The following is an 18,182-nucleotide window of genomic DNA, read 5'->3' on the forward strand; positions in this document are numbered from 1 at the left end:
ATAATTGACACCGTCATCAGAATGAGATTCATGAAAGTTTACTATTGGCGAGTGGAATCATTGAAACAATTTAAACCCAGTATACCTAAATCGAACGTGATTGTATCACTTGAGGTACAGGTCCATCTGATTTTAGTATCATCGAGCACGTTGTTCGTCTACTCAATATAAGATGAACTACTACCATGCTTGGCAACACCATCCAGTTCTACAATATGGGTTCTAGGGCTTGGAGAAAGTAGGATCCCCAGCCCGCCCATTAAAATCCCTATTTATAGAAGGAACCCAGTCGTCACCGAGCTATAAGATGACACATAGAGATTCGCTTCAAGACATGAGTATGAATGGGTACTGGTAGTATGGTAATCAATCTTAAAATGCCAGCCATCTGTAGTGTGTATGAAATAAGCAGGACCGAAAACGCAATTGGCCATGCCTCGATATGAATCACTGCGATGTATTCAATAGGAATAAATAAGAGCAGATTTAACATAAGCTTTAAGGCCTCTATTAGCTGTAGCTTATTACTATATGAACTAGCATACAGATACCGGTACGAGTGACTCTAATCAAGACAAGTAATGCAGTCTAGTTTTAGATATCCTGTCAACTCTCGACTGCTTGATTGAGCGGGAATCATTGATCAAAACTATTTTATGGATCATATTTCCGTTTCGGTTTATGGAGTCTGGCAATATTATCACCATAGACAGTTGGTAAAGACTCGTGCGCCAAAACGAAATTAATATACCTGCAAGCTAGTGAGCATAATTAAACGGATAGAAGAATTTTTAAGACAACTGATGTGCTATTCTGTTTTAGGCCATCAGTTAATCGCCAAAGATCTCCGACCTTCGTGCCGAATGCCTCGTCTTCCTCTCGTCGAATTGAGACAGGGTATTACAGCCGGTACCAACAAGTGACCACGCATCAGGAGGAGAAAGAAGAGCCTGATATTCGACGAATAGAAGAGGTTGTAGTGACGCGAGATACTTTGTGAGCTTGATATGAACGACTAATACTGCTTATTACGGTATCATAGTGCAAGCTTTAGTATGGCCTGGTAGCTGATGTTAAGAAACAGTCAGACCATCCTCTTTTGTATAGAGTGATGAATGGATCATCCTTCACGATTAAGGACTCCTAGCAGAAATTGACTACAGATGACTGTTAGATATTCTGACTTTGTATGCCTAGCTAATCTCAATGTACTGCTTAAAGATTCGCGGCAGTGGTTGCATGGGACTGATTACTATACGATTTAAATTTGCAATAATCTTTTAAATTTAAATTTAGATATCTTTAAGTATAATAATATAATTTATTATAAATAATATAAATAATTTATATAAATAAATTTCTCTAATAAGTTTTTATAATAAGTTTTTTTGATAAGTTTTTCTAATAAGTTTTTCTAATAAGTTTTTTTAATAAGTTTTTCTAATAAGTTTTTTTAATAAGTTTTTCTAATAAGTTTTTCTAATAAGTTTTTATAATAAGTTTTTCTAATAAATTTTTCTACTAAATTTTTCTAATAAGTTTTTCTAATAAGTTTTTTTAATAAATTTTTCTAATAAGTTTTTCTAATAAGTTTTTCTAATAAATTTTTCTAATAAATTTTTCTAATAAGTTTTTCTAATAAGTTTTTCTAATAAGTTTTTCTAATAAGTTTTTCTAATAAGTTTTTCTAATAAGTTTTTCTAATAAGTTTTTCTAATAAGTTTTTATAATAAGTTTTTCTAATAAATTTTTCTACTAAATTTTTCTAATAAGTTTTTCTAATAAGTTTTTTTAATAAATTTTTCTAATAAGTTTTTCTAATAAGTTTTTCTAATAAATTTTTCTAATAAATTTTTCTAATAAGTTTTTCTAATAAGTTTTTCTAATAAGTTTTTCTAATAAGTTTTTCTAATAAGTTTTTAAATAAGCTTTTAAATCTTTTAAAACTATTTTATAATTACTAGAAATTAATAATAAAAAAGATTCTTTTACTACTACTAACTAGTAGTTAGATAATAACTCCTTATTCTCTTCTCTCTTAGATCTAGCGCTCAATTCATATATATAAGTCTCTCTCTAGTATCTATAGTATTCTTTACTCATAGATTCTAAGAAATACTACTATTTGATTTAATATATACTACTTTAATTACAAAATTTAAATTATATTTTACTAGAAAATTTACTAATTTCAACTTGAAACGATATAATAACTACAAATTTTAATCGAGTTTTAAATATATTACTAGTACTTTATATAAATTCTTTTCGCGTTAAAATGATATTATCAATTAGTATTCCCATTGAATATAATCAATGCCTACTTGATTGATACCTAGTAGTCTGTTGGCGCTACTTCAAACTTCAAGCGATTTACTGTCTCGCAGATGTCATAATAGATGGCCGCCTACAACTACACAAGATGAATATCTGTTATACTACACTTGCATTTTTTTGATGTTAATTTTGCTACAACAATTACCCGCCTCTTTGGGGGCCGCTTAAATTTGAATGGAACCCAGCCTTTTCGTGCTGTGCCGCTCGTCCAGGCTTTCCGCTCCAGTCTTTATCAAATTGGAATTTTCCACATAGAGTCTTTCGAGCATCTCTCTTGAATTACTTGGTCACCACAATAGAACCTTCAGAACAAGTAAATAGACCTTCTTTTCTACACAATGATTTTCGTTTACCCAATACTCTTTCTTGTATCGTTTCTTCTCTACAACGTGTACTCGCTGTATTTAAATTACAAAGATGCATCGGCATTGGGATTGCCCCGCGTAATCAGCCCTATCACTCCTGATAACCCTTTGTGGATTGCACTCCAAACGATATTCAAGACTGTTGTACGGCAATTCCCCTTCAGTGCATTTTCATTCACGAGACACACCCGTCTGGGATGGGAATTCCACGATAGGTTCCATACTCACGTACGTCTTGGAGACGCTTGGATTCTGGTAACGCCCACAAGAAACTGGATTTTTGTAGCAAACTCTGCCACTGTTACTGACATCTTTTCTCGTGGTCGGGACTTTGTACGCCCTATATGGATGCTGGGTAATTCTCCCATAATTTGTTGCTGAGAACGGGCTAATATGAAGTAGAAGCCCTCAATGTCTTTGGACCAAACATCTCGACTGTAAGATATCTTCAACTCAACATCACTGCCACGAGCTCACAAGTTTTAGGCAGAAGGACACGATTGGCAGAGACAAAGAAAACTCACTGCCACTCCATTCAATGAACAAAAAAGCCCTCAGGTGTGGGACGAATCTTTTCGCCAAGCCGAGGATATGTTGCAGTCATGGTGTTCTCAAAGTAGGGATGGGACAAATGCAACGCCGGACGATACTAGAACTTTAGCTTTACACGTGCTTGCATATGTTGCTTTTCAAAAGTCATACCCATTTGGTAGCATTTCTCACCACACAATTCAGGATCAAGACTTTCTGACTTATCGGGATTCTATCTCGATCATCCTGGAGAATGCCCTGCTCACAATGGTTCTTCCCGAGAAGCTGTTCAATCTGCCATTCTTGCCACGCAGCTCTCAGCAAGTTGGGTGGGCAATCAATTCATTCCGCAACTATATGGCTTCCCAAGTGGCAGCGGAGAAGAGATTAATACAGAATGGCGAGTCTGGTAACGGGAACCTGGTCAGTAACTTGGTCCGAGCCTCGAACGAAAGCCATTCTACTAGCCTAGATCCCGGCGAAGACAATAAACTCAAGCCTTTGACAACCGCCGAAATCCTTGGTAACATCTTCGTGTTCAATTTTGCTGGACACGATACGACTGCTATATCGCTTTCCTACTCCATGCTACTTTTGGTGGCGAATCCACAGGTTCAGGATTGGGTTCACGAAGAAATCAAGTACTATGTTGGGGGTCGAGATCCTAAAACACTGGCATACAGTGAGCTGTTTCCGAAGCTCAAGCGATCTCTTGCGGTTTTGGTAAGAACAATTGCTCGGGAAAAATATCTAGATGGTCAGCTAATTACTTGCCTTAGCTTGAAACACTACGTCTTTATAATCCTCTTCCCGGTATACCAAAATATACCGGCTCCAAGTCCACCGACCTGGTAGTCGATGACCAGACCTATCACATTCCTGCCAACTATTTGGTGGTTCCTCATTTGCAAGCTTTGCATACACACCCCCGTCATTGGGGTGGTGACTCCCTGACATGGCGTCCAGAAAGATGGATTGAAAACTCTTGCAATCTTGAGAAAGAAAGTCTATTTAATCCACCCAAGGGCACTTACTTTCCGTGGTCCGAAGGGATTAGGAACTGCCCCGGCAAGAGGTTTGCGCAAGTTGAATTTGTTGCCACCTTGACAGCACTTTTCAGGAGCCATGCTGCCGAGCCAGTGCCCAACAAAGGCGAATCCCTCGACGCAGCTAGGAAGCGAACTTTGGACACTGTCAAAGATAGTAACGTGGAGTTACTTCTACAAATGGCAAATCCAAGAAGTGTTTCTATCCGATGGAGACAAAGGCCAGCTGAAAAGTAGTACCTAGGTATGAATAGATGTGCGAGGACTGCAATTTGGACATCATGTTTTTGTATACCTTTCGTAAATAGGCAAGCAGGATTTTCAAGATCCTGAAAATTGCTTATAAAAATCTATTAAACGAGATTTTGAATATATCAATTAATAAAAATAGTATACTTATAGAGATATAAACTCTTTTGATAGATTATAGATTACAGAATCAATCAATCAATCAATTAATCTGAGATTATTTCAATTATAAATTTTAAGTCGAAGAGTAGGTTATATATATCACAAGATCACTCATCCATTAGCGAATAACAACATCGGCTTACATAACAACACAACCTCTCAGACTGTTTCAAGCAACCATCATTCCCATACACCACCCAGACTCTCAAACACCATTCGTGACAGCAACCACATGCGGATAGCAAAACAATGAATTTACAAACTTTGAACCAATCTCCCTGCAAGTAATCTGCTCAGGAACACCATGATTTTATCAGATACACCTCCCTCCAGAATCGTGGCTGAATGTGTCTCTAGGGAACCATGCATCTAACAAACTAAATCTTCACCATTCATTGACTAAAGAGCTAGTTTCATATCGTTCTCCTACTCTTCCTTATGACCATCTCATCCTATCCCATCCCATCCCATACCTCTTCCACAAACACATGCCAAGAACATTCCCTTCCCTTCTCTCATCCCAATCAATTCTCGAAGGCCGGTCCTTCCCTTCCACTCCCTACCATGACATCCCGAACATTCTTCTATCTCCCACTCATCATCTCCCTCTACATCACCTCCATCTCTTCATATCCCTTCCCCCCCCTCAACCTCAAAAGCAACCCTATCGAAACCCGCGATCTCTCCGCCGTAGCCAGTGAACTCGGCACTCTAGGAAGCGATCTCCAGAACTCCAGCACTCTAAAAACATTTCTCGGCGACAGAGGAAATGTGATTACGCAGAACGATGTGCTGGATAGTAATGGGAGTTGTGCTACGATGACTGTATTATTTGCGCGCGGAACAGGGGAAGTGGGTATGTTTATTTCACTTATCTACTGATTCATTAACCATCCCCTCTCTCTCGGAATCAAATGAATACACGGGAAGTCAGCAAGCGAATCAACATGACTAACTCAAAAACTAGGCAATGTGGGAATCCTAACCGGTCCTCCATTCTTCACCGCCCTCGCCGCATACATGAACCAAACAGGAAGCATGTCCATCCAAGGCGTCGATTATTCCGCGAGCGTGTCCGGGTTTCTCGCGGGCGGTGATCCCGCCGGTGCAAAAACTATGTATGTACTCCTCCTCCTACTCCTCAAACCCATACTCATCATTAACACACCCCAGGGCCGATCTAATAACCAATACTCTAACCAGTTGTCCCAATACCCATCTCACTGTATCCGGCTACTCTCAAGGAGCACAACTTGTTCATCTGGCTATGAGTTCGCTCCCCACGACCACCACATCACGCGTGAAATCCGTCGTCATGTTTGGAGATCCAAAGAATGGTACTGCGTTGGCGGGTATCGATTCGAGTAAAGTGATGACGATTTGTGATCCTAAAGATGATATTTGTAAAGGTGGAGATGTCATTCTACCAGCCCATTTGGAATACAGTGCAAATGCTGGAACTGCTGCCATGTTTGCGTTGAGTGGGCTGGCGGACGTGGGCATCACGAGTGCGAGGAAAGTTAGCGGAGTTGATGGGATATCTTGAATATTTCAAGATTGTGGAATGGGAAGAATATGAGAGATAAAATATTGTCTATATGTGCTGTTGAAGTCTTGAGACTAACAAAGTTGAGTTTGTTTGTATGTAATAATCTATCACAAAATCTATATCTATGGATCGTACATGGAATACATAATTGTACAAAAGGTATCTACACGCTTCACCCCAAAATTTCTCGTTCTAGAGAATCTCCCGTTCTAACCATTGTTTTGATAGCATTCAGTGTCCTTGAACAATCATGCTCCAAATCATTTAGTAAAAGCCGATTAGCTCTTGATTCCGCCGCCATAGCTTGTATATTAAGGAATCCTTTGGTAAGGTACAAGAATGTGCGGTATTCTGGACGTAGAGACGTCAGTAGCTTTCCCTTCCTCCTGATTTCCAAAGGTAATCTGTTCTTCTCGCTTGTTAGAGCTCTCAGCTTCGCCCATCCCTTCCAATGATCCATAAGAACCGTTTCGCATATCTTAAATGCTAGTTTAAAATGTCGAAACTTGGTAAGATGTTGAATATATTCGTTCCAATTTTGATTGCTTAATTGAAATCCCATATCCGTAATCTCGTTAACAGTTCGTATCATAACGTTGATTTTCCCTTGCCTTACAAGAGCCATCATGTAGAAATGCAAGGCTTTTGTCAGAGCGAGTCTATGTGCTGCCTTAATTGGCTCCTTGCTCTCATCGACTTTGGTATCCTCCAAAACGCCCTCTCCAGGTGCATGGCCGACCTCACCTTCAACCACTTCTGCCTTTTCGGAATCATTGGTACGAGAAAGTGATTTTGAAAGCCGAAGGGATTGAGCTCGCTTTCTAGTATCGGACACGAACTGCTGCCACAGATCTTCTACGGCGTCATAATCCAACTCTTGAAGTTTTAGTGACATCAAAGCAGTGGTAATATTCCCGGGTTGTGTGTCTCTTCTATCGGCTGGTAGCAATCTCAAGAAACGTTGATGCATATCCTTAGCGGATGTTATCTCCATGTTTTTGGAAAGCACGAATACAATATACCCAAAGAACGTGGTAGGAAAAGCGATATCAAGTGGCTCGTGCTGGATACCTTTCCTGACTTTGTCACTCATGTCGCGGGGATTGATTGTTTGGACAACTTGTTCAAAAATCTCCGTGGCACCGTGTGGGTCTCCCCAAGTAAGCCTAGCTGCGTGAATTGCAGCTCTTAATTCCAAGAATTTTGTACTTGCAGTTTTCATTCTTTTTTGCTCAAGCATTCGATCTTGGATTACAAAAACATCCCTGTAGCGTTTAGCAGCAAGATAGCCACCCATCACAATCGCATAATGAAGACTAGTGGCAGGTATACCAGCTTCTGGCATAACTTCTGCTAAAATTTGCCAGGCACGTTCAGGTTGTTTTACCATAGCCAGCGCTTGCATGAGAGCGGCATAAGTATCACCGTCATGCTCTATGTTAAGCTTAGACATTCTTTGAAGGATTCGATTAACGTTGATGAGGTCATAACGCAACGCCCAAGCAACAAGCAAAGAATTCCACATGCGGGTTCGTGAATCCGAGAACTTTAAATTCACGGCCTCTTCGCATATGGTTTCAGCTTCTTCCAATCGATCGCCTGCCAAATAGGCAGTCACGAGAGTGCTAACCATAGCTGCACTCTTCTCAACTCCATAAGTAGCAGACACCCGATACAGCTCAATGGTGTTTTCGAGATCACCACGCGAGGCACACATCCCCATCAGTGTTCCAAATGTGTAGTCGTCTGGTTGAAGTTTTCGTTTTGTGACAGTAGATTCAAAAGTCTCCAAGGCATCATCAACTTGGCCAACCTGTGCATAAGCACTGATGAGAATGTTGCAGCATGTTATGGTCGGCTTAAGACGATATTTCTTTCGAATACTTTTGAATACCTCGAGGACTATTTTGGGCTCTCCCCGCCTTGCGTGAACATGTAAGAGAGGAGCCATATCGTCGGCTGATGCCAGAGGATTAGGAGTTGTTGCAGATTCACTTTCTAATCGCATATACTTTTCTGCAAACTGCTCAAACAAGGCATGAACAGTGTCAGCATCTCCGTGGCGTGCAAATTCATCCATGCATCTCCTGTGCGACGCTCGATCTAAAGTCTGATTGAAGCGAAATATATCCGCAAACACTTCTTGGACCCCAATCAAATCATGATTTTTGAAAAATATTTGCAGTACGGATTGTAACATGGATCTTGGAAGTAAGAGATTCTTCATTGGGCTTACTCGGGCCTGCCTGTAAAGAACGATTGCTGCTTTTAGTTGACCAAGAGACAGTAGCATGCTTGTTGCCTGTGTATAAAGAGAAACAGACTCAGTTCCCCAGTGCTGAATATGCCTTAGAAGAGGCCAGAATGTAGCATATGAAAAGTGTTTGGCACTTAGTAGAGCTGACGTGATCACTGCCGTGGCAAATTTCGTGAGGGCTTCAGATGGTAGAGTTTCAACTTCTGTGGGAAGGCGGAGTGACTTGTTGACATACTTTGCTAGAAGTAAAGCTTTGTTTGGAAGGTCTTCTATGTGATGTAGACTTTTAAACATATCATAACGTGGACCGGCAAGATTCTCATGCAGCTGCACTTCTGTCCAGAGAGCGAAGGCTTGCGACCATAAATTATTTGTCATGAGATGTAACATAATATCTGATCCTCCAGCCGTTGTGTTGAACTTTTCGAGGGAGTAGTGGTAAAGTTCATTCGCTCTCGAAAAATTCTGCAGTCTCAAATAAGTACGAATCACAATCTCGTATATCTCTGGTTTCTCTCGACGTTCATCAGATCGCTCGAATAATGAAGTGGCCCTCTCCGCATCTACTATCCGATTTGAAGCAGCCATATATTCTAAGACTTGGATTCGAATTCGCTCCTCGGCCCAGCTCCCAAATTCCAGACGCCGATATTTTCGCCATACCTCTTCGTATCGGGATGATGTTGTTATTCCTAGAACAGTTGCAATGGTTGCTGCATCGTCAGGCGCCTCATGTATAATAGGACGCTTCTTAATCTCGGTGGATCCTTTCGTCTCTACATCTACTGGAACCAATGCTAACGAAGGTTTCTTAGCAGAAGATGAGTAGAGCCGATAGCCATGACTTCTCAATCCCAATCTGGCCCTCTTCCCATCTTGTCTATCAACGCCCATCCCTGGATATTGCCGTAGGAATCTGAGGGTACCGGCTGGATAGAGAAAATCCAAGAAGATGCCAGGATTCTCGCTCACAGTTCCATCGTTGGGCGATCGTGAGTTCGAGCCCTCGATAGAATCAGGTCCCTGTAACATGAGCTGCCATAACGGCGAGAGCTCAAGCTCAATTGCACCGTGGGTCCAGAATCCCGAATGAAGTGCGCGACGACTTTTGGCTAAGTGTTTTGGTCCTGGTAGAAGGCGCCGCAGACTGCCTGTTTCAAGACATCCCGCCGTGCGCTCGAGCATGCCCTACCAAGAGAGACAGGAATCGTATGCGAATTTGTAGAAGAGAGGTTTAATCGTCACCGGTGTGCGGCTCTAACGTGAAAATCAAAATCTAAGTCGAGATCAGCCGATTTTGTAAGTGAAAAAGATCACACACAAGCTCTGTACTCACCGTAGAACATGCTTTGCACAGTCAAAACTAGACTGCAGTTGAAATGACAAGGAGAAGATACTGTGAATTTGTCAATCTGCCAATCTATGGTGGTTTCGGTGAGATATCAAGTCTAATAAAGGGAAAAGAGGCAAAAACTTCACATATCAACGTAGGCAATAAATTTAGCTGGGTCGGATCATTATTTATTTTTGCTCCGGTTGCTTAAGTAAGCAGGCGGTATTTGTTTTTGTATGGAGGGGTGGTCTCGGTAGTATTCTCCGTCAGCCAAAACTCGAGTGATGATATCACCATTTGATTGTTCCAAATTATATTTGATAATGAAGGTCTTCAAAATGGATCGATTTGAAAAGCTTACTTGGAATAGAGAGAGAGAAAGATATGACCTCGGGAGGGAGTTCTAGGTAGTTTGTTCTTTCCCACTGCTAGGTATTTCTTTCATCTAGCTATCTCAAGGAGATGGATGATATGTATGTATACATTCGACCCATTCAGTCTATCAAGAAAGAGACATTAAGACATCACCGGGCACGTTAGAAGAGACCGCATTTGACGAGTTTAATATTTGCTAAAAGCCTTCAATTAATTGAATTGTAAATCAACCACCAATAAATCATATAAATCTCAAGACACCCAGACGATCGTTACCATCGAATTCTCCTGAGTCTTATCAATAGATGCATTTTCTATCAAACGTAAAGGGAGGTCATTGAAGTACCTATTGAAAGTACCTTCCTGGTAGGTGGCATTAAGAAGGTACTGAGGCCGATTTGAATCATTTGGCATAAACTCCAAAAATAAATTTCTGTCTAATGAAAAAAGAAATTTTAGAATCTATATAGTGTGTTTATAGAAATCTTATAAAGAAAGATAGAATTCAATTTTATTGAAGACTTTTTGTAAAAAAAATTATATCTTTGAATAGCCCTTAGAGTTAGCTTTATTTATTTGTTTTTAAAATTCATTTCGAAATTTTCTAAAAGAAATATATTAATATTTAAAATCTTTTTTCAAATAATTTTCCTTATAATATATAAATCATTTTAGAATAAACAAAATAAGCTTAATAAGGATTCCTTATCTCAGGAAAAATAAGCAAAATAAGCTTAATAAGAATTCCTTATCTCAAGCTCAAGCTCGAGCTTATCTCGCTTAAACTATATAATTAATAAGCAGAAATTCCTTATCACATTTATCTTAAACTCGAACTCAAGCTTATCTCGCTTAAATTATATAACTAATACTACTCTCAATTAATATATATAATATTAGTATAAATATTCAATTTAGTACACAACTTTGAAGGAATTGATAAAATAAAAAGAAAAGAAATAAGATTAATAATTAGAATTCAAGGAATCGATTGATATATTTCTTTTTGAATAATCTCAAAAATTGAAATTTTTATTTAATATAATAATATTTGAAAAACAAAAGATTCAATATTAAAAGTTCAAATTCATTAAAATACTTTTAAATTGAATATAAATTTCAATTTTTGAAATAATTCAAAAAGAAATATATCAATCGATTCCTTGAATTCTAATTAATAGGATTTCCTCTTTTCCTTTCATTTTATCAATCATTTTGAATTTGTATACTAGATTGAATATTTTAGTATAAAAGCACACTACTAAATTCTAAATACGTTTTTAGCTTAGACAAAAATCTATTTTTGGGGTTTATGCCAAATGATTCAAATCGGCCTCAGTAAAGGTCCAGCCCAGTATTTCGCTGACCGCTTTCCTTCCACCTAAATCATTCTGCCAGGATTAAATTTCGAGCTACAACTGATCTATACCTCTTCCACAACCCCACAATCCCGCAATCCACCCAACCATTCTTCCCAAACCCCTTCAAACAATGGAAATAACCAAATTCGTCCTCGAAGGACGAGACGAGGCTAAGCTGTTTGGTGATTCTTCTGCTTATCGAACTCGTCTTTCAAATCGCATTCACACCTTGAGAAAGAAGCTTGGAATTACCACAAAACCCCGCGCAAAGTACTCAAACAAGCCTGTAACTGCGGAGGATATTAGTCAAAGCCATGATTATATCCATCTCTTATTACTCACCTCCGAAAGAGCTTGGGCGCATGCTATGTCAATGAAAGAGATGCACACTGTCGATACAAAAGGAATAACTGGCTCAACTCGATCGCACATTGTTTCTCGATTACACAAAGCTACGATATATGCCAACGATCTTTTTCGATTACTGTCCGATAAATCGACCACCAATGCGAACGATGTCGATATATTGGAAGCTAGAGCATATGCTGCTGCTCTCGCTGGAGCAATGGAATTCGAGAAGCAAAGTTGGGAGGCTTGTGTGAAGAGATACGCTGAGGCTAGGATTATATACACTGCACTTTCTAAGGTCACCAAAGCGGATATCTTCAAGGATCTTTTGACCGACCCTGTTGATCCCAGTATACGATACGGAGCTTATAAGATGGGGCTGCCTCGAACACTAGCTATTTCTGCCATTGCACGCAAGAATTTCCCTTCGGAAGATCAAGAGTTGACAAGCCAGGTGGAAAAGCTAGACCCCCATTGTTTGAAAGACGAAGGAACATTGTCAGAAGTTGAAAGTCTGGAATCAGATGGGACAATCAAAACTATTGTCTGGCGATCCCGGACAGTGGTTTTAGAGGATGCGGCAATCGCTACTGCCCTTGGGTCAGTAAAAGCAGCTACGACGAAACTATCCGACGCTCTTTCGTCATCCAGTCCTAAGGATAGGGGTTTCGCTTACGACGATATTTTAATCGCTAGTCAAGAGGTAGTAGACGCTACGAAGCATGCTATTGACGAGCTAGTTTCGGAAGGTGTTGGGCAAGGCGATAAGCGAATGCAGAGCCTATTAGTGACTAGGACCGCTGTTAGCTATGATATGATTGGCTGGCGTATAGGCAGAAACAGAGTCATGGTGGGGCAGCAAGACGGTATTATCGACTACGTTCAATCATTTCCCGCGGAGAAGGGCAAGAGATCCACCAAAGATGAGCCTATAGGACGTAAACTCGCAAAATTACGCGAGAAGGTTGTCCTCTATGACGCAATCTTGCAAAGTGTCGAGTCAATTAGCGAGCTTCCAGGCGTTGCAGCAGATTCTAGTCTACAAGAAGAGCTAGATGCAAAATATAGCTATTTCCAAGCCCTTAAGTAAGTCTAATAGCTTTGAATTAACATATACACAACTGACTCTAGAATAGATGTTTGATCATAGCCCGCTCTCACGCAATCCTTTCAAATCCTAAAAATGCACTGGCTCTCTTGAATCGCGCAGCAGAAAAGTGCGCAGCTGCCCACTCAAAGCTCTCCTCTTCAATGGACACAACGACCACAGATAGTCCACCTAATTTAACCGTCTCTCCCTCTCAAACCGAAAACCTCCTTGCTTATCTTCAATGCGAACTTCAACGCTACCGCGCCTTAGTCGAGATATCTAATCTCACCTCGACTACCCCTAAACCAGGTGATGAAAACGTACAACAAGTTCCCCTAGTTGAACGTCTCCATGAGTACCCAGCCGATGGAGTTGTTGATCTCAAGAATCTCGTAAACTATCCTCCAAAGCTGGAAGTTGTACCTGTCAAACCACTATTCTTCGATTCTGCGTGGAACTATATTGATTACCCAGGAAGAACAACCGAGAAAGCTGCTGAAAAGGCTGCTGTGGAGGAAGAAGTGAAGGAGACAGAGCCGGAGGAACAACAGGAGCAGCACCAACAGCAGAAGAAAGGATGGTTCGGCTTCGGTAGATAGATACAGGAATTGGATTAATAATTGTTGCTAAGCGAGCGAAAGCTATCGAACATATCCATCAAATATCAATCTTGCTAACGCGGGGTTCGCTAGTAAGATTGGCAAAATAGAGCGTTCACAATAATTAGCCGAAGCTAAATAGTTGTAAGAGCTAGCTAGCTTTGAAAATATATAAAACTTTCAAATCCTGATATGTTCTCTTACTTGGATCATCAGTGAGTGTTCAGACTGATGGGATGCAGTGAAAATGAACTTGAAAATACTTCTTGAAATATCGATTTGTGTTTCTCGGGGATAATTTCAATGATTCATTGAAAGTTGGGCAATGAAAAAATAGGGCTTGATATCAAATTATTAGAAAATGAATTTGTTGATTTGTATATCACCAGAATGATCTCAATAATTTATTAAGAATTGAACAATGAAAAGATAAAGTTTGACATTAAATCATTAGAGTTTGAATCTGTTGAAAATTTCAAGTGTTGTGAAGTATCCCGTTAATCCATATACTCACTAGTGGACTCACTGAAACATCTGTTAGGCATCTACGAGTAGTTTATAATCATATTTTATTACCATACTCCATTGCTACCATATTCAAACAACCTCCATCCCATCATTTCAGACGTTCAATACCTACCTAGCAATAAATACAAGCATATCTAACCCACCCCACCCCAATCCCTAAACGCTCAAAAGAAGAGTAAATCCTGATCCCTCCACCCCAAATCCGACAAGATACCATGTACACTCTTCTCCAAGGCTTCCGGTCCACAGATCAAAACCAATTGTTCACCATCCCTATACCCATGATCCTCATCGCTCATCTCAAACCTCCCGATTTCCTTCTCCAAAACATCTTTTCCAAGTCTTCCTCGTATTCCTTTCCATTCCTCCGTTGGCTGACTTAATGCATATACTAATCTACATCTCTCCTCCTTTCCCTTCACCAAACTATCCAATTCCTCTCTGCAGAGAATATCTTCCATCCTCCGGTTTCCATCTAACACTATGCATTTCGGTCCGTCTGCCGTCTCCTCTTCATTAAGCACCGCTCTCAACACCGAGAAAATAGGCGTCACGCCACTTCCTCCACAAATCATCACGAATCGCCTTACCCTCCTCTTTTTACCCCCGATTACACACTCCCCTTTCGACAGGTACTCGAACTTTCCAATCGGTCCTTTGAAATTAATCGCATGTCCAACGGGGATACTTTCCAGCGCCATTGTCATTTTTCCTCCTGGTCCCTTTTCATTTTTCACATAGATCTTGATCAGTATTTCTAGAATACCTTTGTCGGTCCCAAGCGAAAGAGGCGTGTAGGATCGTATGATCGCTTCCCTGGTAACGGGATCCCGTAAACGCATCATGAGATGTTGACCGACCGGTAATCCAATGACTTGCTCTGGATGATCGAGAGTAAAAGAAAAGATGCGCGTATCGCTCGAGATGACTTTCTTAGCGGTGAGGATGGCTTTCTGCCAGCTTTTGGGTTGGAGGAAGATGGGACGGAGTGATTGGGATGAGGAGGATAGGGGCTCGGGGTTGAGGAGGGAGATACGGGCTGAGGGGGAAAGAGTACCGATGTGGTAGGCGGTCATCATTGCTTTTGCCGTTTCGGAATGGATGGCCATGAATTCGTCGGTGGAATCTTGACCTGCGGCGCCAGTAATACTTGTTGCGCCTCCTGGGTGACCTTCCAGGAATGGGGCACCGTCGTAGACTTCGCCATTGAGCACAAACCAAGGTTCCTTTTCGTTGTCATGTTGACGTAATTCCTCGATGGATATCTCACGTTTCAGGCCGTCTTTTGTCATTTTTATCTCCTGCTTGACTTCGACCAAATCGACAGATTCATCTTCAGTGCCCATCTTCTCGCCCCAAAATCCATTGGCGAGATTCCCTCCAGCAGCTTTTACTCTTTCCATCCATCCTCCTGGCATAAGTGCTGGTTGTGTGGGATGTTCGAAGCGTAGATAATCGCCTTCTTTGGTAATGGTTACTCGATACCATGGATTGTTCATCATGCCAAGCACACTCCAGTACATATCCCTCGGTTGGACATTCATACTCTCGTCCATGGCTCTTACCATGATATCTCCTGACATTGCGAGGTCTTGGATCTCCAAATCAACCTCCCAAAAACACCATGTGAAACATGTTTCTCTCCATTCCATATCTAGTTTACCACCGAACAACGTTTCATTTTCGTAGGCACGGTCTCGATAGTCGTCTTCGTGGTATCGTATATCAGCTAACGCCCATGATTTTCCTTTGTCAAGTGTTACCTCAACTCTAGTAATGCGTCGTCCACCACCACCATACGCATAGCCCTTTGCACGATATGTTTGTTTTCCGCTTTTTAAAGATATTCGCTCTTCATGTTCTGGATATGCGGTGGCGCTGTTTGTACTCAGATCATAGATAGCATATCTCTCGTCTGTCCACCACTTCGGTTCGTTGGCACTCTGCTCTGGGCTGATCATAGTTGGAAGGACTCGGTTATCGTAAATGTGGTACCAGTTATCACTAGGAGCTGCGGTAACAATAATCTTTTTCAACCATTTCACACTGCGGCCACCAATTTGTCCGGGAACAACAGCTCGTAAAGGTTTACCATGATCGGGTCGAAGCATTTCTCCGTTCATCTTGTGGGCTACCATAATCCCTCGATTTGGGTCCATAACCCAGTTAAGCTTTAGGGAAGTTCCATAGTAACCGTTAGGAAGCTTATCGGCACCCTCCATACAAACATACTTTGCTCCTCTCATTGGCATCGCCTTTCTAATCAGCTCGTACATTGGTACGCCTGTCCATAATGCCGTCGACACGCCGGCAGCTCCCCACGAGAAACCTTTAGACTTCCGGACTTGGTTCTGTTCTTTACGACGATTTCCGGCGCAGACAAGTGTGATAGGTACGGTGATTTGTTCGTATTCTCTCAGAAGATCTTTGAGTGTGAGAGTAAATGGTTTTTTGACCAATCCTTCAACGGAAAATTCCCAGTCGGGTATTGATGAGTCCTCAACATGAGGTACCGCTCCATGATTCCGAACATAGAACAATTCAGGCGATGTGAGAAACCCTTCGTCATATAAAGCGCTTAATGGAGGTTCGACGTTAAAGGGATGAATTCCAGTCAGCCGAATAAGTCGAGGGTCCCGGGGTACTTGGTTGTCTGGTGTTTTCAAATCCTCTTTGAGAATCTCCGTCGGTGGATTTGTTGGAGGTGGGAGAGTGTATCGCTGTGATGACAATGAGGTTGAACTAGGTCGACTTGATAAAGAACCCAGCTCATCTGCACTGTTCTCATTGGAATCTGGTGGAGTCTGTGGCAAATAAGGAATTATCTTCGACATCTCCGCATCAGCCTCGGAAGAGTGTCTATTCATGAATTGAGCACTAGCCATTGAGATTCTCTTTTTCGTTCAAGATATCAAAATCATAAGAATAAGATAGAAAAGCTGGTAAAATCTTACAACTGAAGGGCTTGTAGGATACGATGGTATTGATCCAGTGAAGTCCTCTTGCGCTCAGATAAATGAGGGAAACAATATTCGACGAGGGTTTCAAGCCAGTGAATATATAAATTTCTCCGCGGGTAACATTAATGGAGAGTGATGATGCAAGGAAAGTCTAGAGGCAAAACCCAGATCGATACAAGGAGCAATGGAGCGCAGTGCACCAATTATTTGAAATCATTTCAATCAATAAGTCCCACGGCAGAAATCCCACTAGAGATTCTCCAGACGAGTGTATCATTCACAAAATTTACAAAGGGTATCATCTAACGTCGAACTATGACTTTCCTAAAAGCCACGATATCGTGAATGCTGCATATCCTGAAGCCAAGTACGATCTTTGAGGATTTCCGCGGATGTCTCTTTATTTTTATGCAGAGAAGATAAGAAAATCTTTCTCTGTATCCATATCTATACCCATCAGTAGCCATGGGCTTGAATGAGATACGTTTGGTGGCTCCGAGCGGACCATACTTGTGCTTTTTTTCTTATCTCTATAATTATCGAATATGATTGGTCCACCAGGTTCGGCCACTAACCGTTACTAATAGCGACGGGAACGAAGTATTTCCGATTTCGAGGCCTAATTGACATGCTTGTGTATATCATGAACTGATGATAAGGAAGGATTTCATGTTATTGCGCCAATTGACTGGAAAATCTGGTTGGTAATGGCTTCGTTGTTAACTCGGGGTTCTTTGGATTGTTTCATGGAATGATTTGAAAAAGATAAGAAGCTAGATATCCCGGGCTATTTGCCGGACGCTAGCCTTCAATTAGCACCGTGATCCCCACGATTCATGTCTTCCTTAGATGCAACACTCATGTCGCAGGCCATGATCAAAACCCCTCATGGTGAACCAGATATCAAAACAATAACGCAGTTTCCTTTGAGAGCGATGGCTTGTTTGCGATCTCAAGACCGAAATCAACAACTTTGGAGCTTTGGGAAGAACAGGATACACAAGCATGCATGCGAGAAGGAAGGAATTGACGACTTGTTCATACTATTATTGTGAAAACCCTTCCCTCTAAGAGTGTCAAAACTTTATGACC

General features: G+C 41.0%; 5 protein-coding genes across 5 annotated transcripts; 3 read left to right on the forward strand and 2 right to left on the reverse strand.

Moving 5' to 3' along the window:
- Positions 1–2,675: 2,675 nt before the first annotated feature.
- On the forward strand, positions 2,676–4,516 carry EAE98_004229 (uncharacterized protein; the record flags this gene model as incomplete). Its single annotated transcript, XM_038951849.1, has 4 exons — positions 2,676–3,057; positions 3,105–3,139; positions 3,189–3,956; positions 4,013–4,516. The coding sequence occupies 4 exons, from the start codon at positions 2,676–2,678 to the stop codon at positions 4,514–4,516; spliced, it is 1,689 nt and encodes a 562-aa protein (XP_038811385.1).
- A 738-nt stretch (positions 4,517–5,254) lies between these two features.
- On the forward strand, positions 5,255–6,236 carry EAE98_004230 (uncharacterized protein; the record flags this gene model as incomplete). Its single annotated transcript, XM_038951850.1, has 3 exons — positions 5,255–5,546; positions 5,658–5,808; positions 5,864–6,236. The coding sequence occupies 3 exons, from the start codon at positions 5,255–5,257 to the stop codon at positions 6,234–6,236; spliced, it is 816 nt and encodes a 271-aa protein (XP_038811386.1).
- A 175-nt stretch (positions 6,237–6,411) lies between these two features.
- Positions 6,412–9,681, reverse strand: EAE98_004231 (uncharacterized protein; the record flags this gene model as incomplete). Its single annotated transcript, XM_038951851.1, has 1 exon — positions 6,412–9,681. One exon carries the CDS (start codon positions 9,679–9,681, stop codon positions 6,412–6,414), a length of 3,270 nt encoding a protein of 1,089 aa, XP_038811387.1.
- Positions 9,682–11,695: 2,014 nt separating this feature from the next.
- EAE98_004232 (uncharacterized protein) lies at positions 11,696–13,602 on the forward strand (the record flags this gene model as incomplete). Its single annotated transcript, XM_038951852.1, has 2 exons — positions 11,696–12,999; positions 13,050–13,602. 2 exons carry the CDS (start codon positions 11,696–11,698, stop codon positions 13,600–13,602), a joined length of 1,857 nt encoding a protein of 618 aa, XP_038811388.1.
- A 692-nt stretch (positions 13,603–14,294) lies between these two features.
- EAE98_004233 (uncharacterized protein) lies at positions 14,295–17,015 on the reverse strand (the record flags this gene model as incomplete). Its single annotated transcript, XM_038951853.1, has 1 exon — positions 14,295–17,015. One exon carries the CDS (start codon positions 17,013–17,015, stop codon positions 14,295–14,297), a length of 2,721 nt encoding a protein of 906 aa, XP_038811389.1.
- Between the last annotated feature and the right edge of the window lie 1,167 nt (positions 17,016–18,182).

This window comes from Botrytis deweyae (genome assembly GCF_014898535.1).
Source record: "Botrytis deweyae strain B1 chromosome Unknown BDEW_008, whole genome shotgun sequence".
Taxonomy (NCBI): Eukaryota; Fungi; Ascomycota; class Leotiomycetes; order Helotiales; family Sclerotiniaceae; genus Botrytis; species Botrytis deweyae.